Here is a 24,358-nt window from a genome sequence, read left to right on the forward strand (position 1 = left end):
GTAAAAACGTATCGTTACACCCCGAGTAAAATCAGTGCACTCCCCCTTTTAATGTATTCTTCCTTATTCAGATAGGATATCCAGATACAGATCACACGCTAATGCCCCGTGTAAATGGGGTGTTTAACACCACATCCAATGTAGTAGTTCATAGAAAAAGAACTAAAATCTTCCCCTAACACATTGTTTATCCTTCGCTAGTTTGTTTTTCTTGTTTGAACTTTGTGTCTGTGCAAATATTCTCGATGTACGTTTTTGCTGTTTGCTGTGCTTGTGAGCACAGAGAGAACCAAAGTCTGATTTTCTTGTTTGTGTCGGGACATGACAGGACAATAATTCTGATGGTGTTTCTAAAATGTTTTATAACGGTTAGTTGGCCTATGAAGCATCTTGTATTGTCCTTTAATACATCATTTTAGTTTATTTCTTGTCATTTTAGTGTGATTTTACGTTATTTATTCATGCCATTGGGAGCTTTAGGCAACTGGACTGGATACACAAAATTCAGATTTTGCTTTTACGAAACTAGACATGGTAGCTATTAAACTCTTTATATATTTATATACTGTATGCTGGAAATAAAACATTTTAAGTGTATTCATTTAGATATTTTCCAAAGTAAAAGTCCCCAGAACTGTATGATTCAACTTCTTCTCATGGTAGGGTGTTACTTAATACTTAAAAATCGCAATACATATTGAATCGGCACCCAAGTATCGTGATAGTATCAAATCGGGAGATAAAGGTATCGTCCCAGCCCTAGCAAATGTTGTGTATTTTAATATGAAAATGTATCAGTGTGGATGTAGCTTTAGATCATCTGAACTAACAACAACAAACCACTGCAGTCATTGCCTTAGATTTAAGAACACGCTGTGACTTTGCTAGCAGAGCTACAATATACTTCAAAAATCTGCAGCAACTACTGAAAACTTGAGCCCTGACAAATGGCAAAAAATGTTGATACCAAAAAAAATATATAGCAGCGCTCCACTTTGCTGTGCTGTAGAAATCAGAGTGTGCTGTTGCTGATAGATTGCCCGGCAACTTTGCTGTTTGAGTTCTGAACTCCAGTTGAGGATAAAGGCCAAGAGTCTCAGTGGCGAGCGGAGCAATAGAAAAGTCAAGTGTAAAATGTGTTGACATTTCATGCTCCAGCCCCGGGAGTCCTGCCTTACAGCAAACTGTAATTGAGTAAGAGCAGCGAAGCTACAAAACAGGCACATAGCGGCGGCTCAGTGTGTGTGTGTGTGTGTGTGTGTGTGTGTGTGTGTGTGTGCATGTCAAGCATGCTTACATCCTGGCAGAGACGATACAGTGTGTGTCTAGCAGTGTTGCCAGTGAGCTGTGTTGATCTGTATGAAGCATGTGTATCTCCTGGCAGATTAGGGGCGCAGTGTGTGCTGCCAGTGTGCGTTTGTTTGTGAGTGCGGTTGATTGGATTTTAGCGCGCTGTTTACTCCGTGCCCTTCGTTGCCCTGTTTCTGCCAAGGTCCACTGATTACCTTTGGGTTTAGTCTGAAAGGAGAGGGGAGATAAAGTAAGAAACGGAGTGAGAGAGCCGGGTTGAGCAGGGGTCGTCCAAATACTCTAGTCCAGCTGTCTGCGCGCTCTGGTGTCCATATGGACTCGACACACACATACACACTCCGCTACTGTCCAGCTGGGGCCTTAACTCAAACAATAACATCAGTTCCCATTTGTTCCACGCTACACTGTCAGAATATAAATGAAGAGGACTCGGCCCCGGCTCAGGCTGCTACAGCGGGAGATCCTGTTTATTAATCTGCTCAAAGTCCAAATTCTTTTAAAGGTGGACGAGGTTGTAAAACCAATTGGATCATTTCCATACTTTTTAAAGTCGGGGTTTTAAACTGAATTAAAACCCCTGGGTGTCCGTGTATAAATAAAATAGGCAAGAGAAGCAGCATGTCTGCTCCCTCTGTGGCCATCCATACTAAGAATCTACACTGTAAATTGCTTTCCTCGCCTGCCAAACAGCACTGTTTTGTTTATCCCAGTAGATGTTCCTACATGATAAGAAACACATGTATTGATCCCCGTGGAGAAATGAGGTCATTGCTGCAGCAAAAGTAATAAGATCCAGCGAGAAATATAGGCAGATGGCACGAGAAATAAGCAATAAAACAGCAATTCAATCGATAAAGCAATACAACTGAATGTAGTCACTTATGGGATTATACACAAGCAGTACAGGCAGGTTGAACATGTTTTATAAACTGCATAGAGGAACAGTATGGATTACCTATAATGGATTTCATGAATTGTATTTATATTTACACTCACTGTCACACATTAAAGGTGCAGTGTGTGGGATTCGGCGGCATCTAGTGGTGAGGTTGCAGATTGCAACCAACTGAAACTGTGCCAAGCGTGTAGGAGAGCTACGATGGCCAGACACACCGCCATCCAACGTTAAAGAGGACCTATTATGCTTATTTTTGTCTTCATACTTGTATTTGGGGTTTCTACTAGAACGTGTTTACATGCTTTAATGTTCAAAAAACGCTTTATTTTTCTCACACCGGCTGTGCTGCAGCACCTCTTTTCACCCGCTGTCTGAAACGCTCTGTTTGAGCTCCTGCCCCGCCCTCTCAAAAAGCCCAGTCTGCTCTTATTGGTCAGCTGTATCACTGTTGTGATTTATCAACCGAACCAAACTCTTCGGACTACGCTCGAACTAGCTTTGTTTGAGGGCGTGTTAAACTAGCCCGTAGCCAAAATGTGTTACTTGGTGACATCACCGTGTTACAGAAGAAAAGGCAGGACTTCAAGCATTTCAGGAGCAGTGTTTTTGTGGGCGTGGACTTTGGGCTTTTTAACTTTGCAGATCTTTTACATGCACAAAAAACTATATAACACACTAAAGGAAAGGGAAAAAGCACAAATGCATAATATGTCCCCTTTAAAGATCAAAGTAAGAGCCCTACATACTGTATATTGAGCGCTGTCTTTTCTTGTTACATATTTGAAGTAATCGGTAACACCGGAAAATTTCCTCAACGTCACATCCCTAGTATGCAGAGATAAGCGTCTCATTCTAAGGTAGCGAAAACACGACGATTCTTATTTTCAGGTGATTATACACTAAAGAAAACATACTTATTAATATTATATTCCAATGTTACACCATTTTCCTTTAAAATGTGTTGTTATATAGCATCATCTAAAGTTATAGAGTGATAGGAAGTTGTTCACAGTCAGATTCCTCTGCTGTTGCCAGCGTGCGTCAAACTGAAACTGAAGCAAAATGTTCAAATTCATGCAAGAAATGAAAGTCTGGAGGAGGATGGGAGATGTCTTTAAAACTGAAAAATGAGTAGGAGCACCTTCAATGTACAGGAGTGTTGATCTGGGATCAGCGGGTAAAATAACCTCGGGCGGTTTAACTGTGTCATTAAGGTGGGTTTCTCCAGCAGTTATTGCCACTGTTTGTGCTAAATGAAAGCAATTTGCAGGCTTCTTACGTCTCAACTTAATCACCATGAATCAACTGAAAATGATGCAAAAGCCCCTCGCCGGTTTTGTTCTTGACGTTTCAGGTTAGCGGTGGCTGGACTTTGTTGATGTTTGTCACAGTCTACATTTCAGCTGCACCTGTGTCTCAGCAGGACAGGGTCAAGTACAGTTTGAGAGGCTTTTAGCATCACGAGGAAACAGCGCTGCAGAGCTTTTTGGTCACTAGAAACCAATATGATTTGTTTTAAAGTACTCTCAGCTAATCGTCCATCATTATATACACTGTGTATGCTGACTCCCACACCACCAGGCAACCTTGGCAGGAAAAACCAAGCAATAAACGGACTTTAGAAAATTCAGTTGGATGCAGGCCTGGATTTTAGACTTAAATCTAAAGCCAAGAACGGTCCGAATATCACCAAAGGATACAAATTAAAAAGTCTGCCTTCATGCTTTTACTCATAACGTCTCGAACATTGGACGTGTTTGCAATGAGATGCCTGACAGCTGAGTGAATTTTTGTCATTGTGCTCACCTTAAAGGCCGCGTGAGAGAATGTGTTTGTCATCTTCCAGGATTGTGAGTTTACTGGAAACAAAACTCGTATTCATTTCCAGTGGGAAATGACTGTTTAACCATTGTTTTCACATTGTGGTGTTTTTTCTTTCTGTGTGTGTATGTGGTGCAGGACCAGCGCCTGAAGGAGATGGGCGTGCAGACTCCTCCCTCTGCCTCCCCCAGCAGCCAGTCGATAGGCAGCGCCAACAACAACCACATCACACAAACCCCAGAGTTGTTCACCTCCACGCTGTCTGCCAGCAGGTACACACACAACACAGATAAACACACAGATAGTGCATTTTAAAAATGCACATTGGATTAAAACAAATGTCGACGATAAAGCACCATGTGAAAAGCTTATTCCCCACTACGGTCCTCTTAAACTGAGGAAAGCAGGACGTACGAATGGTTATTCTTCAACAACATATCACTTTTTGTAAAGAAGAAAACCTCTGCAGGCTGTTTCAAATTTATTCCCCAACAACAAAACAAATCCTTGTATCACAACCCCGACTGATTCCAGCTGTAGCAGAGTAACAATAAGACTATTTGTTCTTGATAATCAGTAGAGAATTTATACTCAGCATGCACAGACTGTTACACGCTCTGAACTTACTGGTCTAAACTGTTTTAATGCTGCCGTGGAAGTTTTAACAGCCCTTCAAAGAGCAAGGATTAATCTTTATCTGTGACAAAACGTACACTTTTAGCGGTGACTTTAGGTATTTATGCGTGATTGATTAAATATTAATGCTCCTTCTCCATCCGTCTTTCCATACCTCTTCTGTTTCTCTTCGTCTCTCGCTGACTTTTTCACTTTCCCTCATTCATCTTTCTGTCCTTTATTCTCCTCTATTCACCACTTTTTGTTTTTTTCCTCCTATTTTCTCTCTTACTTTTTATCTCCATCCTCTCTCTCTCTCTCTCTCTCTCATCTCGTTCTCTCCTCAGTGTGCCCAATCTGAACAGTGACCTGTTTGATCTTCAGCCGGCCTTCATCCCCGCTGTGCAGAGCACTCCTTCAATCTCCACCGCCAACAGTGCCTGGGGAGGTACGCTACCTACACACACACACACACACACACACTTGCACAAACACACACCTGCATGTACTAGTGTTGTCACGATAAATATCTCGATACCGATACTGAAACGATACCCCGGTGAAATCCAGGAAACCAGGAATCAGGAAAAGTAATGGAATAATGGATGACAGAACATGGAACTTAAAATTATTTTTTTTAAATAATTAATTAAAAATGTATTAATTAAAGTAGTAATCTGATGTCTCCTATACTTGAGTTTGTGATTTCATCGATATCCAACTTTATATTTTCAACCAGATATCAATCATTAAACAGCGTTTAATAAGGCTTATTTTTGTAAAACAGCGCCCCCGCCGGCCATCAGTGGCAGTTCAGGCAGAGAGTGGTACTGCAGCACGGAAGAAGGCGAGACCCACAAAATAATAATAAATTCAGATGGAAGTTCTGTGAGACGTGATGAAGGAAAAGCTGCTAAAATCAGTAAGACACCACAGTAACTGTAGAAAGAGCTGTGTTGTGTCAAAGTGGTGTGAAGAGAATCACTCTTTTCCTCTACGTCCTATTTCACGTTACAGAGACAGACGGTAAAATAATACTTTAACACATGCTCTTTTGGGGGATTATGTGTTTGCCGAATTACAAGAGATGCTTCGACAGATTCAGAAAAGATGGTGAATCAAATTTTATCGGCACGTTTGATCGGTAATTAGAGCTGCGCTGTTATTTCCTCGTTTTTTTGAAGGGAGTTCTGCTGATACAGACACCAGCTCAGAGCGAGACTGTGCAGCCGCTGAGCGGTTCATTACTCCATCCTTCTGGTTGTCACTACAGTTTAGTCTTTGTAGTACCGGTACTAATAAAACAGGGTACCGTTTTTAACGTCCGGGTATCACGATACCTTTTTAGTATCAGTATACCGTGCAACACTAGCATGTACACGTATATGAAGGCAAAGGCAGATGGACACCTACCTACATGCACACACAGATCAATTCATGTCTGAGCACAAAGTCTGTCATTTTTCAAAGTGTGTTTGGCATTGTGGAGTTATTCTCCCTCTGCTCATCCATCTGTTGTTTGTCTTTTTATGTCAACCATCCATCCACCCATCATCATTCCCCTCCTTTCCTTCAAACGCTAATGTTGCATGACCCAGCCGGTGTCTTGTGTAGACACACGGTTAGGGGTGCAGGTGTTTACATTGTGTATTTTTTGTGATAATGAATCCTGCAACTCCGATGCGAGCAGCTTCGAGGAAATGTCAGCCTCGTTTTCTTGTTTGTCAGTGTGGAAAATGAGGCTGCGGCAGAAAATGCTGAGCAACAACATTGACTTTTCACATATTAGCTTTGCTGTACAGTATATATTCCCCCCCTCCTATTTCCGTTGACATTTCAGCTCAAAATCAGCAAATCAAAAAAAAGCAGCACAAAGATGCATCTGGAAGGAAACCCTGTTAGCGCGGAGTATTACAGGATTTATGACAGAGGATTAAACTGGAGCCGTTTATAAAGAGTTTGGCCAGACTTCAGAGCCAGAGCTACTTCTTAGCTCAAATATCAGCCCCCCTACGCTATCAGTGGCTCTGACACGGGAGCTGCGATAATGATCCCCTTTTGCTTTTCTCAAAAACAACACAAAGGATGCTTACTTCAGTTAATGCCCAAGGCTTTAAACGTCAGAAACACTCATGAAGTGTTCAGTCAGGCAGGAGAATGGAGAACATATTTTAAATTGTTTGCCATTTTTGGGGAATATGCTTGATTTGCTTTCTGGCAGAGAGTTAGACATGAAGATTGATATGACTCTCATATGAAGATGTAGCTAGATGTAGCTACGAGAGTGGGATCAATCATCTCATCTAACTCTCGACCAGAAAGCCAGTTAAGCATGGACATGCTAGTTGGGTCACGTAAGAAAATTGTGGTTCTCACTGGGAATCCCAACTGGAAGCGAGACGTAAGCGGCGCGTAAACGTTCTGTCATCCAATCCACACTGACTCTGTCCTCCATTAACGTCTCTGCCCGTCTGTCAACGGACAGCGGCACGCTAACCTGGCTTCACCTGACTGACACAGCAGACATTTACTGAATCAAAATAGTTTTCATGTCGGCTCCATGGGAAGAAATCAACAGTATTTGTAGGCCCAAGTATTGATTCATTGATTTTATTTCCTTGCCCACTGTAAAAAGTGAGGGGAATCTGCCTGTAGTGAAACCGGTGAGCTCACAGACAGACTGGGAGCCTTGATCAATCAATGTAGATGCATTAATACGTTTGAAACACATATACAGCAGGATAATTGTGTGATTTTACAGTTGTCTATGCAGATAACGCTTCACTAAACGCAACAAAAATAGACTAGTCTCCATCAGATGCGGGTCTCACGGAGTCAGTGTGGACGTCAAAAACGCTTCTAAAATCACTTTCAGTGGCCGTTACACATAAACTACCATACTGTAAATTAGTATACCGTTTTCTATATGTCGCCATCAATTCTAGATCATCTTTACGAATCTCTGTTATGTTTCCTGAAAGGTTACCCCGCAACAGTGGCGGACTGTCTGTCTTGTGAATTTTCTAGTGTATTCTTGTTTCCTGGACTCCACAAAGACGACCGCTCTCTGAGGCGTCAAGCCCTATAATCCCCGACAGGGATGTGCATGGAGACAAAAAACAAAACAAAAGGTGCATCAGTGGATTTTCTCGTGCGCAAGGCTTAACGCTCCTCTGAAAGCCTGACATTCCCGACAGCCTTCACAGAATCCCAAGTTACTAAGCAACAACAATGGCAGCACGCTGGAGACCGTGCTGTCCGTGTTCCTAATCTAATTGGATTAGTTTAGCGGGAGGTGGTGGAATCCTTAACAAGAGCATTTTCCATCCATGCTAAATCACTATTTGATGTATATATCTACAGTTATTTCAAAGCTGTGTCAAGATAGTCCAACAGTTTCAACAGCCAAGCAGGGTTTTTAATCGGTCACATCTAACTGCATCCCTCAGGATTGGAGAACCAGCCTCTGCAGCAGACCACCGCAGCCATGACTGTAGATTTCGATGCCGTGTTTGGGAATAATGCCACGCCCAGTAACAATGGCCCACAACCTGCAGCCGGTAAAGCCAGCTCTGTCTGACTGTCCAGACAGACTGAAAAACTAAAACCTTTTGACTTTGCTGGCAGCACAAGCGAATAGCATTTCACTAACCCTCTGACTAGCTCCAGCGACTTGTGGTTGTTCCTGCTACTGGGTTGGGTGTTTGTAGCTTTATCAGCTCTGTCAAATAGCCTGTTGTTTGAGTTTCTTATATACAGTCTCTAATTCCGTAATGACAGTAATGTCTAACTCCCAGAGATGAGGGATCAGTTCACTTTAAATTCAGATGGATTTTCAAGTAACTTGAAAAATCTTAAATCTTAATTTGTAGGTATTTATTAAAGGGATAATTTGTGTGTTTTGAAGTGGGGTTGTATGAGGTACTTATTCATAATCAGTGTATTACCTACAGTAGATGGCGGTCGGCACGCCCCCAGTTTGGAGAAAGTAGCAGTACCAGCACGGGAGCAAAGCAATGCACTGCTGTTGACTGGGGCAGCAGCAAAAACGTATTTTAGCCACCTAAAAAAATCTATATCAGTTTAAATGTACGCTATATTTAGAATATTTTCCCCGCTTTACCTTGCTGTCAGACGGCCCTTTCTGACGGGGAACTGCAGCTGTTATCTATGCTCTTTTACAAAGCCACCAGACTCCATTGAAAAAAGCAGTAATTTTACCTCGCAGAACACAGGGGTCTACCGCTGCCTCGATCGGTTAGTATGTTTGTGTTATTGTGTGACTTTGGTGAATCCAAACTAACCAAAGTCACACAATAACGCAAAAACAGGCAGGGGTAGACCAGCAACTCTTGTGTTCTGCGAGGTAAAATTACTGTTTTTGTCAATGGAGACTGGTGGCTTTGGCGAGAGCATAGATAACGGCTTCGGTTCCCTGTTGGAAACATAGACTGTATAGCTGTCTCCACAGCAAGGTAAACCGGGAAAATATTCTAAATATAGCGTACATTTAAACTGATATTGATTCTTTTAGGTGTCTAAAATACATCTTGCTGATGCCCCCCGTCCACAGCAGTACATCGCTTTGGTTCTGTGGTGGTACTCTTGTCTGTTTCTCCAAACTGGGGGCGTACCGACAGTCATCTACTGTAGATAATACACCGACTATGGATAAGTACCTCATACAACCCCACTTCAAAACACCCGAACTATCCCTTTGAGTTTAACTCTCAAAAATTCAGCTAATCAGCTTCTTCAGAGTGTAATTTGATCAGATTTTAGTGACAACTTACGATAACAACCCCACAATTGTGATTAGATTTGGATGTAGGTATCGCTAAATCCTTATTGGTGCATGGAAACTTGTGACATCACATTTTTCCCCCAGAGCCACGCTCACTTTAAACTAGTAAGAGGGCCTTTAAGGATTCTTTTTTTACTTGATTGAACTAAAAGTTAACTGATCCCAGTCCTGATTTTCCTCAGTAACTCGTCTTTTCTTTCAGGGTTCCTACACATGTCTGCAAATTCTACAATCAAACAAATCTTTTCCAGATGATGCACCTACTGAAAACTAGCTAAATACTATTGTTAAGTATTTTTATGTTGTAGATCTTGTCAGTAATATTAGTCATAAAAGGGATAGCCAGTTATTTACTGTAACTCTTTAATCGCACACCAAACTCCATTGAAAAAAAGTAACGTTTAGAAGTGTTGAATGGACTAGACACTGTGAAGGAACCCTCTCTCCACTACTTCAGCTTGTTCTGGTAACGGCTTCAGACTGAGGGCTCTTAAATGTCGCAGGTCTGGGACTTTGGCTCCGAGCTCTCTTATTGGCTTACTTCCTTTTAACCTCTCTGCAGCAACTGACACAATCAATCTCGGTACTTCTGAACCCTTTTCGTGTCCCAAGACACTCCTGCGAAGCGTATGATTTTGAAAGGCAGGGGCGAGATATCGACAGCTCCGAAGGAAGGCACAGCAGATGAGAGCGACTACCTGCAGAGGTCGTCCAAAGACTGCTTGCATCATAAAAAGAAGAGTTATGTTCAGAAAGAGGTGCAGGTTTAAGTTCAGAGGAAGTTACAGATTTATTTTTAATTAATTTATGAAAAGACCAGAACCAAAGGATTGTCTTTGAAGCCAAAGCCTTATAAATCTAATTCCTCTGTGTCTGTTAAACTAAACTATTAAAAGCACAGCCGCACTGTTGCCCTGGGAGACATGTTCCTTCATCATGATGGTCATGGTCACTGTAGCTTTTATTTTTAGATTCAATCCCCCACACACCGTCAACGCTGCTGTGAATACTCCCTAACACACCGAATGTGTATTAATCCAAGCCTGGAAATAGATTTACTCCTATTTACTCCTGTTTGGGTAATGTTTGCTTACATTGCCCAACTGTTTTTGTAAATTATTAAGCCTTTTTATAGATTTATGTCTTACCTAGGAATGTGTGCAGGCTGGGATTCTCGGAAAGTATTGGATTGTTTGGATTCATGGGATTTTTTGGCAATAACAGAATTATCCTTCAAGTTTTAGTGGAAATATTTATTAAAAAATGGTGATACTTTATACGTTGATACGTTGAAGCCTTTACACACCGGCGGAGTGACGAATAAACTACACAAAATTGCGAAATACTCTAATGATTTGTGTTTAGGGCTTTTATTGTGAAAGGTAAGAATTATTTTATTATATATAAATTATATTAAATAGTGATTTTTTTTGTCCACAACGCAAAGGTATTCAGTTTAATGTCATAGAGCAGTAAAGAAACCAGAAAAATTCACATTTAAAGCTGGAGAGGGTAGAAATGGAGCAAATATGATTTTAAAAAAAAGTTATGTTTTATAAAATGGTCACTATATCCTGACAGTAATCAGACAGGTAATCTGAAAAAAATGATCGACAATGAAAATAATCTTTAGTTGCAACCCTACTTGTTTCCACTGACGTTCATAGTCATTGATATAACATTTTAATCTGTTTAATTGCCATTATTTACCAGTAATTTATCAGACAACTTTCTTTTTTTTCTCTATTTTTATAACAATTAATGTTGAAATTTTTTGTCCAAAGTGAGGTCCCACTCTAGTCAGTATTCTAGGTTCAAACTTAATCTAGTCTTTGTCAAACCGAGCGTATTTTCACAGCGATGCTGCCCATCAATTACTTTTACATTACTGGAAATTTGCCAGGATTAATCAGCCAGCTGTTTCACAGCAGCAGCAGCGGCTGCACATGATTTAATCGAAGCAGTATTCTCACACAGAGCGAAATCTCAAATTTTACATCTGGAAAATGGACTCTGAAGCAATTTCATCAATTTTCTCGCATGATTTTCTTCTATTTTTCCATCATTATTAGGAGTACTAGTTGCGTTTGTACAGCTGCATCAGTGCTACTTCAAACATTTGCCAGATAAAGCTGTTTTCTTTAGTTTCTCAAATGTTTAAACAACCCATAGCGCTGCTTTTTTTGGCACATTTCTGGCTCGCTCTAATCTGGTTTAACCCCCGTCGAACTCTTCTGCTCTGCTCAGAAGTAACAGTTGGAGGCTTGTGGCTCCGGTGTGCAGCTTGGTTCTGGCTTTGGACAGACTAACTTCCTTCTATTAATAGAGCCTGTGTTGAAGCTGCCACTACAACTACCAATCCACCACCATCTGGGCACCTGGCAGCATCTCACAAAAATCCCTGTGTGTGTGTGAAGCTACTGTACTGTGTCTTGTGTTTCCTTCTACATTGTCTTTATGCGTCCACATGTGTATTTATATGTTAGTGTTTGTAACTGTGTGTCTGCGTCTGTTCGTCTGTCGTTTTGCTCCGTCCCGTCTGTCTGCTGCTGCTCGTCTGTTTTTGTTTTGTTGTTGTTCACACCGTTCCCAACCTCCTCCTCCTCCTCCCTCCTCCCATCCTTTATTTCATCTCTGTCTCCGTCTCTGCCTCATCGTCTCCCCATCACACTTCACAAGGCAAGAATCACCCAGGCAACTCCTTTCCATCTGCTCTCCTCCTCCTCCTCCTCTCTTCTCTCCCTCCTTACAATTCAAAATCCTTCCTCTGTGTCTCCTCTGCAAAGTCTGTATTCTTTATCCAATTTTTTTTGGTCCACTTTTAACCCTCCTCTACATGGGGAGTTTAGGGGGAGATAGCAGGTCAACAGTAGATGTCACATAGAAGTGGTGTACATCATCTGAAAGCTGGGAACCTGAAGATTAATTTGAGATGCAGCTCAGCACTGTGTGTCAAGTTGTTCTAGTCATAAGTCTGTAATAAACATATATATACACAAGTATATGATGGTCATCCCCATGCTCTATTACGTCTCATAAGTTGTTGCAGCAATTTTTGGGTTAATACCATTTGTTACACAGATTTGGTGCTAAATTTAACAATTTTTTACCACTTGAGAATTTATAAAAATGATCAATAATCCCTCCAGAATACCACATTAACACACCAATAATAACATTATTAATTATTATGCAATCATTGTGACTCTTTCTTGTAAAGATCCTGTTATATCTGAAAACCGTAAGGAATGACAAAAAGCCTTTACTCTAACCAATAGATGAAGCCTGCCGTGTTAAAGTATTCCATGTGTGAAAGGAGCTTGTAGATAATCCAACTAAATGGTAGTAAGTAACCGATTTCTCCCTTCCAGCGTTTTTGGGATTGAACCCTCGACATGGATTTACTTCCCCTTGCTTCCCTTTGATCTTGAACTCTATTGACTGTCAAATCCTCTGCTGAAACACCTAAGCTAACACTGATAGCATTATCCTCCCAGTTCAATGCAACGCTCGCCGTGCTCGCTTCATCACCTCCCAATTCCCTCCTTCCCTGTTTTCTTCTTCTTCTTCTATGAGCCCTCTGGTGTGTGTGATCTACTGAGAGACTTGCTTTTCTTCTCTTCCGCCCCGTTTTTTTTTATCTCCGCCACTCTTCTATTGCTCTCTTGGTTCAATTTAATTCACTGGGCTTTACTGACACGCTGGTTTAAGAAACAAAACATCACCCACATTGCCAAAGTGTTTTATCACAGTGGCAGCAATAATGGAAACGCCGACAATGGGAGAGAAATTAGACTCGAGAGAATTAAAACGATAGTGGTTGCTCCCCCTCTTCTCTCTTTAACATTCCTCTCCCTCTCTTTTCTACTTCTTTTCTGTCTCCGTATGCTTCTCCCTCCTTTTCCTCATCTGCTAAGCTAGCAGGAAAAGTATTTTCTGAATCTCTTGTGTCAGCACCGCTGTCAGACCTGCACACCGCTTCCTAACTAAATATTATTCCTCCCTCTTTTTTTTCCCACCGTCAGTTGCCTCTCTTTCTTTTTTCCCTTTTCTCCTCCCTCCTCTGTGTTCTGCAGGGACGCTGTACGTTTACTTGCATTTGCGTCTTGCTCTTTCTTGTTTCTTCCCAGCTTTGCATTGTCGCCTTGTTCCTGACTTCATTTTATTTCTGCCACTCGTCTACATGTATTTTTTAACCCCTAATGGTTCAGGCTGTTCTCATACACCGGTCTATAGCTATACCTATGAAAAGTAATGCATATTCATTTATACATATCTCACAAAATCAATTTGTATGTAATCCATGTGGTTGTGAAACAGGAAGTATAAAGAGCGACAAATGCTGCGTAGGGAGGAAGTCGGGGTGGGTCAAAAAACACCAGACTCTTTCGCCTAGGAGACCGATGTTCGTACCCCGTGTGAAACCAGAAGTCAGCGTTGATTTATTTGTCACTTTTCCTAAACCCTACTGAGGAGTTTTGTTACCTAAACCTAACTAAGCATTTTTTTTGTCACGTACTGTAACTTCCGTACTTAAGCACACCACTTCTGGTGTTATTTGAACCCAAACCACGATCTTTTCCTAAACTTAACTAAGTAGTTTGTCACGTAACATGCGTTCTTAAGTTACGCTACTTCCGGTGTTATTTTAACCCTAACCACGATCTTTTCCTAAACTTAAAGTACTTTTGTTGCCCAAACCTAATCAAGTCGGATCTTTTCTTAAACCTAAGTAGTTTTTGTCACCTAACTACCTTGCTTAAGTTATGCCACTTCCAGTATTATTTTAACCCAAACCAGTTTTTTTTCCAAAACCTAACTACATAGTTTTTGTCACAGAACTTCCGTACATAATTTACGCCACTTCTTTTGATATTTTAACCCAAACCATGATCTTTTCCTAAACCTAACTAAGTAGTTTTGTTGCCTAAACCTAACTAAATAATGTTGTTGCCTAAACCTAACCAAATCGATCTTTTCCTAAACCTAACTCAGTATTTTTGTTTCCTCTGACCTCAAGATATGTGAATGAAAATGGGTTCTATGGGTACCCACGAGTCTCCCCTTTACAGACATACCCACTTTATGATAATCACATGCAGTTTCTGGCAAGTCATAGTCAAGTCAGCACACTGACACACTGACAGCTGTTGTTGCCTGTTGTGTTTGAGTTTGCCATGTTATGATTTCAGCATATTTTTTATACTAAATGCAGTACCTGTGAGGGTTTCTGGACAATATTTGTCATTGCTTTTTGTTGGTAATTGATTTCCAATAATAAATATAAACATACATCTGCATAAAGCAGCATATTTGCCCACTCCCATGTTGATAAGAGTATTAAATACCTGATAAATCTCCCTTTAATGTACATTTTGAACAGGTAAAAAAATGTGTGATTAATCACGATTAAATATGGACAATCATGCAATTAAATATTTTAATCAATTGACAGCCGTAGTAAAAAATCTACAGTTTATCATGAGGTTACGCTCATGTTCCTTTTTTGTTGCTTGTCTTTTCGACCACTCGCCATGTTTACTGCCACCATATACACACAAACACATACAGTATAAACACACACACACACACACATTGTCGCACCTCCAGGTTGCTACCAGCGGAATAATACTGAGCCATTAGCTGGATGAGTGCTGACATGGAGAGTTGTTAACAGGCACTTACACACACATCCGCACGCCAACACAGGAAATTACTCATTTGTCATTTGCACCTACCGGCTATGGACAGTCGGTTTACACACACTCTTTCTAATACACAAACAAACACACACACACACACGCATGCATGTTCAAAACTAGTCACCGTTGTGTGTACACGACGGCTACGAACAGATAAATCAATCATCTAGAACAAGTGCTGCAAGCTACTGAGTCAGGGATTATAGGCTGGCTGCTGATAGAATGAGGCTGCTGCATGACAGTAATAAAAGAGTAGAGTCTATCTGCTTTAAACAGGAATCTCTGGCCATGTAGGTAAATGCTGAAAATAGAGCAGGACGAATTCAATTAAGCAGTGAGATTTGATAGTTCACGCTAAGGAGGCATAGCTCAGCAATATTCTCAGATCAAAACGGTCCAGCGCTGCTTCATTAAAGCGGTCGAATCGTGAGTTAAAAAGTTTGGAAAGTTGAGTCAACTCATTAGATTCAGAATTAAAGGCCTTTGAAATCAGCTCTTCTTCCGCGCTTTAACTTTCTTCACCTTAAGGGGAGTCACAAAACTAATGAAGTAACTAGTAGATATCAGCATGAAACTTCCCCAGTGGATTACTTACATTAAGATAGTTATTTGAGTTTTCTGAAATTGTATGTTTAAATATATAAATGACGCATTATCTTATGATCTTATGTTACCGGTTGGCAACCTGTTTCACTACTCTACCTGCGGATTACAGCCATGTGTAGCCTATAGCGCCAACTTCAGACCAAACTACGTTGTAGCCGAGTTCATTCGCTCCAAACCAGTTGATGAAAATGTACATATATATATATACTTTTACTGCGTTTTTGTTTTTTGAAAAACCTCCAAACTCTCTGGGAATCTTTCTTACTAAAGCTCCATGCACACTGCTTCAACATGTGGAGAAGTTCAAAGCTTAACAGGCCTGCCAATTGGGCAATCACTGTTTTGGGGGAAGCGAATAATCTGATATGTGGTTGTACTTCTACTAATTGCGTTTCTCTATGTGTCTGTGTGGTGTACTAACTCCTACTTTTTGTCCGTATGATTTTGTTACCAACCTGTCTTATAAAAAAAAAATCTATTTCAGATTATTTACATATGCGAGTTTGTTTCTCCTTCAGGTTTCGATGCTCTAGACCTGTTGAAGCCTACGATGCCCACACACACTGCACCTCTTCCTCCTCCTCAAATGGCCATCCATCACGGAGGAAAGCTGCTAGCCAACGACCTCGACTCCTCTCTGGCCAACCTCGTGGGCAGTGAGTGTCGAGATACATGTGCACGAGTAGCTGAATGTGTCAATAAAGGGAGAAAAGAAAAAAAACACTTAACCAGTTGCAGTATTTTAATGGTTGAACATTTATGTAATTGGACACTTGAAATGCCTCGCCGTGAATGTACTCATACACACATTGAGGCCCTATTTCTTATGTAATCACGCATTGATTGTGCGTATAGATACAAGGACGCACTGTTTTTTTTTATTCTAGTATCCTTTTTTTTTTTTAAATGAACCATTCAGTCAATCAAAACTTCTATACAAACTGGTGAAACGATGACGCAAGAGAACAAAGATGAAGTAAAATCAGAGAGAAAAACAGTATCTAAAGCTGAAATACCTCTTTCGTTTACTCTCTTTCAACTATGATCACTCAATTTCTCTCTGTTTCTATTCCGTCCTCAGATCTGCAGTTTGGTGGGACCCCAGCCAAGAAGTAAGTGTCTTGAGTTGCGAGGATACTTTTCAATGTCGTGCTCGTAGTCGAGGCTGGATGATTCATCCACTGACAAAGCAAATACACCAACCTGTTATACTTATCCTGACTGTTGCCAGCAAGTAAAGTATCTAGTTTATTATGAAGTATTCAGTTGCTTAGTTTTGTGACAAAGTGCTTCTGTAGCGTCTTAAAGGCTCTACAGAGATTCCTCTTCGTTCATTCACTATTCTGCCGTACTTGCAGCGTTGTTAGATTTGAGGATGCGCCTCAGGGGGAAATAAAAAATACAACAAGGTAAAAAGAGAGAAGAATCTACAAGTAAGACATGGTGTTGTTTTTTGAATTGGCCTGAGGTTGAGCAAGTGAACACGCAGAATAACGATGTTTGTTTTGTTGCGTTGCTCGTCCGTGTACAGGCCAGAGATGCAGTGGAACCAGCCCGGTGAGAAGAAGCTGACGGGAGGCCACAACTGGCAGAATAAGACCATGTCGACCACACAGTGGGGCCCGGCGCCCATGGCCCCACAGCCCATGCCTGTACAACACGTGGTAAGGAAGGCAGAAACGCACACTGAACATGCAGATACAACAAATACAAAAAGACCTGTGTGACCTATTTGCCCTACAAGGATCCATCAAGGTGTCTGAAAGTCCTACAAAAGAATCTTAAAAGGATGATTTCAGTTTATTATTTTCATAGCTTAGGCCATCATTCCTAATCAAGCATTATTACCCAACATTTTTGGTGCACTCACTTTCAGTTTTCCCCTCCAAATAAACTTGTTCAGATAATCTGGGTCATCTGTGAGCTTGTTTTACAATCAGTCTGATTGTCTGAATGCATGTTTCTTAACTGTGTGACTTTCCAAGATCTCAGAAATGATGGCCAAAAACTATGAAAATAAGAGCCAAGTTGTAACAGAGCAGAATTATCCTTAATGAGGATCCATTAAGGTGTCTGGAAGTACTGGAAATGTCTTAAAAAGTGTTTCCTGGGCTAGATTCTGGCTCTTCAAATGTTAAATGTAGCTTGTTACTAGGTTGGATCTGTCAAATGCTAACACAATCTGCCTACCAGACATGAGAGTGGCATCAATCTCCTCATCTAACACTCTACAGTAATTACATGTCCCAAAACTATTCCTTTAAATGCAAAAAAAAAAATCAGTGTATGGCTGTTTCTATTAGTTTAAGTATTTAGTTTGGATCTTAAAAATGATACATTTATCTGAATGAAACTTGCAGACACCTCGCTAATAAAATACCAGATCTAAAACTGATGCACGCACTGAATGCTTGTCTGTGTGCATGTGAACGTTTTATGTTTTAAGTGTTGGTTTATGTGAGTGTATTGGATTTATATAGTTGCCTGTGCATGCTCTGTGTGTGTGTGTGTGTGTGTGTGTGTGTGTGTGTGTGTGTGTGTGTGTGTGTGTGTGTGTGTTTATGTGTGTGTGCTGATCTTGGCATCTCCTGATTGTCCTCCTGATCTCCGGACAGCAGTTTCTGGCTGACGACGACAAACTGTCACTAACCCTCCGCTTCCTCTCTTTCTCCCTTTTCCCCCCCCAATATCTATTTTTTTCTTTTTCGCTCTCTCTCTCTCTTCACCCCTGCTGTCGCTCTGCCTCCTCATCTCTCCTTCCTGTCCCGTATCCTCGTCCTCTTCATGCATTTCTTTCCTTTTTGCACCGTCATCCACTCGTCTTCCTTCCCCCCTTTCGCTCGTTTTATCACGTCTGTTTTTTTGCGTTGTCATCTGCTCGTCCTGTTTTCGCCACGCCACCCTTTGACATCTGCACGTCCACATTTTGACCCCTCGTACTTCTTTTTTAACCATTTCCTGACGTTGCGGTTCTAACCTTTCTTTTCTTTTTTTGTCCTTCCATGCTCTTCTGAATTACTTTTCCTCACCATGTTTCATTTCATTTTGTTCTTCTCTCATCCTCACTTCCTCTGTCACATCTTCTTTGTACCCTTTTCTTCCTCACCCTCACGTTCTCTTGGTCTCTACCTTTTTTTTTTGCTTCCCTCTTTCATCATCTCCTCATTTTCTTGGATTCTCTCTTCCACCCTCATGTTGTCACTTTCTCCCATCACGTGTCTCTTTCCTTCCCTCTCCATCTCATCTCCGTCTTTCCCTCCGTCCGTCTTCTTTTGTCTTTTCTCCTTGTTGCGTCCTGATGCAGAATGGAATGTTCTATACTAGTTATGTAAGTACTTATCCCTGTTTAGTAAGACAAGTCTTAATGATTCCTATAATGTGCTTCCTCTTGCTGTCTTCCTCTTCATCTCTTTCTCTGTCACCTCTTTCTTTCTTGTGTTCTTTGGAGACGCTCAATTTTCCTCAAATAACCCTCTCACCTCTGTGCCACAGGCTAAATGATCTGTGCTAGTTATTTAAGCACTAAATAAACCGTCTGATACCAGAAAGTCGGAATTGGGCGCTACTTTTCTCCTCCAGGGCGCTACAAATATCTTATCTATGGGAATTAATTCAGTAGCACATTAAAAAGAAAATTAAAGTAATTGTTTTCTCAGCAAAACAAACTAAAGTGTTGTTTTTCCTCCTATATAATACAAGATAGAAGTGCATTTTGTTGTCAGCAGTAAACTGAGTCCTTCCTTCAACGTGCATTTAGCAGGACAAGCAAATGAATCAGCTTTGACTATGAGCAAATAAAGCTTAGAAGGGGGAAATATAAATCGAGCTTGTCATTATTGTCCCTGAGAAAGAAAATATATCGTCTCAGAAAAACGGCAAACATAACCTCCGTAAGCTGTAACGTGATAAATAAGTCATGGCGGCATGCGGTAGTGATATATAAGACATCACAGGTAGCAGAGCGGCGGATAAGTGGAGTGTCATGCATAAGTGAAACTCCCACATCTGAGATTCTCGCCAGAAGGGCAAAGATGCAACGGTCGGCGCTCGCTTGATACTTAAAATGCCAGCCGGAAATCCTGCAAAACTTCTTTTTTTACTTTTTAAACCTGCACTTAAACAAGCAGGTCATGTGAGGTCAGGAGTCTGGAAGCAAAAGAAAGAAAGAAGAGAGTCACCTTTAGACGGCGAAAGGGAATAGCAGAAGTTCAGTCTGAGATGAAAGATGGAGAGAAAAGACAGATTTAAATAAAAACAAATGCACCGGTATGAGACAGACAGAGGGATAGAAAACAGCAGGCGGGAGGTTGAGTATAAAAAGACAAACATGAATGTCAAACATGATGCGTCGGGCGCCGACAGCTGGGCCGAAAGACAGATGGACAAACATACCGATGGAGAAGGTGTAGTGGAGCATAAACGGCGTCTCAACTGCTCTGTTTTTCTCTTCTTGTCACGCTAAAAAAAATTAAATATAGTGATGCCCCCTGTCATTTAGCACAAGACAAGACAGTAGGAGTCAAACTCCGAGACAGATGGTTTGCTAACTAAAGCGTGGTTCAGGTGCAGATGAAAGTCAGTTAAATCTTTAATCGTGGTTTCAAATACCGAGCCACTACTAAGTGAGCGATAAACGTACCTGACAGATAAAATTCAAAGACTTTGGGCTTGTATCGGATTCTTTGTCTTACCTGTCTGACTGGCTGCTGGCCAGCTCTGCTGCTAGGAGAGTTCAGATTGATCAATGGTTATGATCAGCTTTCACAGCCTGCTCCTTAGAGGCAGGAATGAAATGATCAATCACATTGATTACCCCCTGAGATCACCAGTTCACTGGTTCACCTGACCCCACTAGAAACCTTTTGCTTTTACATCTCTTAGCAGAGAATACCATTGAAGCTCAGCTTTTACTGCATTTGTTAAGTTTCACAACAGAGTTTCAATTTTCAGAATTCCTTAAAGCGAAAAGCTCTAAATGTCCTAATGTTGGCCTTCAAATCTCACATGGCAACAGAAAAAAATCTGTATCAAATGAGGTAGTGCGTCATGCTGAAAGCTTATCACGGCATCACAATGTTGCATATGTTAAAATAAAATGGTCATTATCTAAAAACATCTTTTTAAAAAAATGACTATTTAAAGGTGCAGTGTGGCGGCATCTAGTGGTTACCAACTGAAACTTCACCTGAGTGCCAAGCCAATTACGGTGGCCGACACAAAAATGTGGAAATGCGAACGGCTCTATGTATAGCCATTGTTTGGTTTGTCTGTTCTGGGCTACTGTAGAAACATGGCATCCAGCTTCTTGAAGAGGACCCGCTCCGTATGTACTAGGCTTGCCGCGGTTGTCGGATTTAGCGGTGTGACACAGTGTTTGGGCATAAACTGATTAAATTACTTGCCCACTGTGGTTTTGCTTGGACCACACCCATCTTTGAACTTCATTTTGATCTCAATTACACATCTGTAAAGTTTTGTGACTGCATCTTGTACGGTTGTGACGGTTGCTATCGTGGTTACAGACATAAATACTTGGCAAAGTACTCCAAACTGCCTCTGTGGTAGTTCCTGCTACAGTACTGGTATCCAGGACCACATTTTGCCGACGACTTACACACAGACTCACAAGGTGAAAACAAATACCAGCCACACGCTGTCACAGCTGTTAAATACTGTAAGACTCTTTTTATAGATCAAACAGCTTAACTCGCTATTTGTTAAAAGCATCGATTAAGGCGTCATTGCATAAGCAGCAATTAATGCTAGTGTAGATTTATTATTCCAGCTAAAAAAACTCACCATTGTATTTCCTTGATTAATGTCATCCATCATTTTAGGTAAGACAGCTACGGTAATAATGTGATATAACACAGCTAATTACTGCGTTTCTGTACCTTTCTCTGCCCTGTTGCGTGATCCAGCTGGAGTGGAAGCACTTTTATTACCTCTGCAATGATTGAGGCGTTATGAAGTCACGTTAAGAAAAGTGCCCCAGTTGTCTTATTTACAATGATGGATTAGGTTTGTGAAGGCAGCAGCAGCGTGTTTCTGCAAGCTGTTTTTTAATGGGTTTTTAAAAACAGTGGGAGCCTGCGACTTCCGGGTGAGCAGGATGACCCGAAGCAGAGAAAACAGTCGCAACTTCTGACTGCAGCAAATACTAAAACTATTATATATGGTCGGGGGTGGGGAATCACGCTGGTATTATATTAGAAAGATCTGCAAATGCTTGCAGATATTCTCCTAAATCCCACTGAGAAATACATATTTGTTATTTTTTAAAGAAGTTGTCAGCCTGCATTTGCGTTATGGTGAAATTACTGCAGGTGATACAAACCCAACATCTGTTAATATTAATACTCCTGCATGCTGTTATAGATTCCCCACTGTTGTGCAAAGAGGCATCTCCACTTTCTTATAAACTGATTTTCCTCCGGTGCATTCGCTGATACGATGCCGCAGTGTACCTCAAAAACGCTCGCTCCTGTGAATTGCCAATTTGTCGAGCAGAAATCGGAGGGCTTTTGTCTGATGAGGATGTGCGTGGGATGTAAACGACGGCTGCAAATTGCCCGTCACGTCGAATTTGAGGCCCATTCAGGCGCAGTGGATTTGATTTGTGAAGTAAGGAGGGCAGGGCTAAACGCTGTCCTATTGAGCCACCCCCTTTTAAAGCTGTGGTAATGATTGCTCCCAGTGGGATTCCACTAAGTACCTCTGCTGCATGCTGTATTGTTGCGCTCCTAATGTGCACACTTTATCAGCATTACATGTGTTCTCCTTACATTACACTGCGTGTATTCTGTTTATTGTGTTCAGACGTGTCTAACACAGACAGATGAGATGTTTGTCAGAGCTAATGACGCTACAATTATCTAAATGTTCGTTCAAGTCCTTTATGCTACGGCCAACCACATCAGCTTTCCACATATTCAGGCTGAGAAAAGCCATAAAATGTGTGAAGCAGGTATGTTTTTCTTTCCACCTGCTTTACGTTGACTCCTGCTTTTTGCTCTTCTTCTAGGCTCCAGCTCCCATGGCTTTTCCCATGACCACACCGCAAGTGCCTGTGTATGGAATGGTGAGTGTCAGATGCACAATAAACATTACTCACGTTACAGGCTGAATAGGGCTGCAACTAAGTATATCCATAATTGGTTAATCTGTAGATTTTATTTCTCCATACATTTATTAATCATTTGATCTGTAAAATGTCAGAAAATAGTGACAAAATCAAGTTCTCAGAGCCTAATGTACGGCAGTGTATTGCTGCCACACCGGGGGAAAAAATATATTTCATGTTATTACGACATACAAACTTATCACGTTATAACTTTTCTTGTTATAACAATGAACTATGTATCATGTTATAACATGCAACTTGCCATATTAAAACTAGGGCTGTCAAAGTTAACGCGATAATAACACGTTAACGCAAATTATTTTTAACGCCACTAATTTCTTTAATGCATTAACACAACTTGCGATTTTTAGGTTGTAGCGGGCTCAGTTATAAAGCTAGAGTAAAGATACTGGTATCATATCAAACTAGTAAACCTAAGGAATCCATTGGTACCAATCCAGGGTTTCTGGACAATATTTGTCATTGTTTAGTGTTGAATAATAAATATATACATGCATTTGCAACAAGCATATTTGATAGTATTAAATACTTGACAAATCACCCTTTAAGGTACATTTTGAACAGATAAAACAATTTGATTAATTTGCAATTAATCACAATTAACTGTGTACAATCATGCAATTAATCGCGTTTAAATATTCTAATCGATTGACAGCTCTAGTCTTAACATGAAAAGTTTCACGTTATAATAAGATTATTAGTATATTGTTATGATGTGATAAGTTTGAATGTCACAATAAGGTGAAAATATCTTGTTATAATGTGAAAAACATCTTGTTACATCAATAAACCTTTCACGTTATAACGAAAAAAAACTTTTTTTTTTGGTGTGGCAGCAATACGCTGCCGTACTAATGTGAGATCTTCAAATGTCTTGTTTTGTCTGACCAACAGTCCAAAACCAAAATATATAGCAACAGATCCTCACATTTTGAGAAAGCTAGAAGCAGCTAGTGTTTGGCTTTTTGGCTCGATAAATTATTCAAAGAATTAGTTGATGATCAAAGTAGTTTTCCTCCATTTTCTTCAATGAATGTAATCAAGTAATGGCTTTAGCTCTAATGCAGATTATACTGAAGGGCCCACAAGTAGCTACTTTCACTGTTTTCCTTTGTCCTCTCTCTTTTTCATCCCTGTTTTTCTGACCTTTTTGCATCAATGGTTTCTCACTTTCCTCTTCTTCGTGCTTCTCTTACTCTGATTCTTGTTTTCTTTTTGTGTCCCATCATTCCATAACTGGCCCCCTTCCTCTGTGTCCAGGTTCCCCCTCAGATGGGTCAGATGGGCGGGGTACCAGTGATGGGTCCTCAGCCAATGATGTACAACCAGCCTGTTCTCAGACCCACCAACCCCTTCGCACCCATGCCCGGAGCCCAGGTCAGCTATCCAGTACTTGTGCATTCATACACACAAAACGACAGCTTTGCCACTGAAAAGGTATTTAATCACAAAATGGA

The 24,358-nt window shown here is 40.8% G+C and overlaps 1 protein-coding gene across 15 annotated transcripts in view; it reads left to right on the plus strand.

Moving 5' to 3' along the window:
- The window catches only part of LOC141760617 (phosphatidylinositol-binding clathrin assembly protein), an 87,245-nt gene that overhangs the window by 55,784 nt on the left and 7,103 nt on the right, over window positions 1-24,358 (plus strand). For 3 of the 15 annotated variants that reach the window (XM_074623566.1, XM_074623568.1, XM_074623564.1), the window contains exons 12-19: window positions 4,169-4,302; window positions 4,993-5,093; window positions 8,095-8,205; window positions 16,276-16,413; window positions 16,839-16,869; window positions 17,289-17,421; window positions 22,782-22,838; window positions 24,162-24,278. In XM_074623566.1, coding sequence (XP_074479667.1) covers window positions 4,169-4,302; window positions 4,993-5,093; window positions 8,095-8,205; window positions 16,276-16,413; window positions 16,839-16,869; window positions 17,289-17,421; window positions 22,782-22,838; window positions 24,162-24,278 — 822 coding nt within the window. Of the gene's footprint in view, window positions 1-4,168; window positions 4,303-4,992; window positions 5,094-8,094; window positions 8,206-16,275; window positions 16,414-16,838; window positions 16,870-17,115; window positions 17,167-17,273; window positions 17,422-19,061; window positions 19,086-22,781; window positions 22,839-24,161; window positions 24,339-24,358 lie in introns of all 15 variants that reach the window. The other 12 variants (XM_074623565.1, XM_074623570.1, XM_074623560.1 and 9 more) reach the window with 11 other exon arrangements.

Source organism: Sebastes fasciatus, chromosome 22 (assembly GCF_043250625.1).
Source record: "Sebastes fasciatus isolate fSebFas1 chromosome 22, fSebFas1.pri, whole genome shotgun sequence".
Classification (NCBI taxonomy): domain Eukaryota; kingdom Metazoa; phylum Chordata; class Actinopteri; order Perciformes; family Sebastidae; genus Sebastes; species Sebastes fasciatus.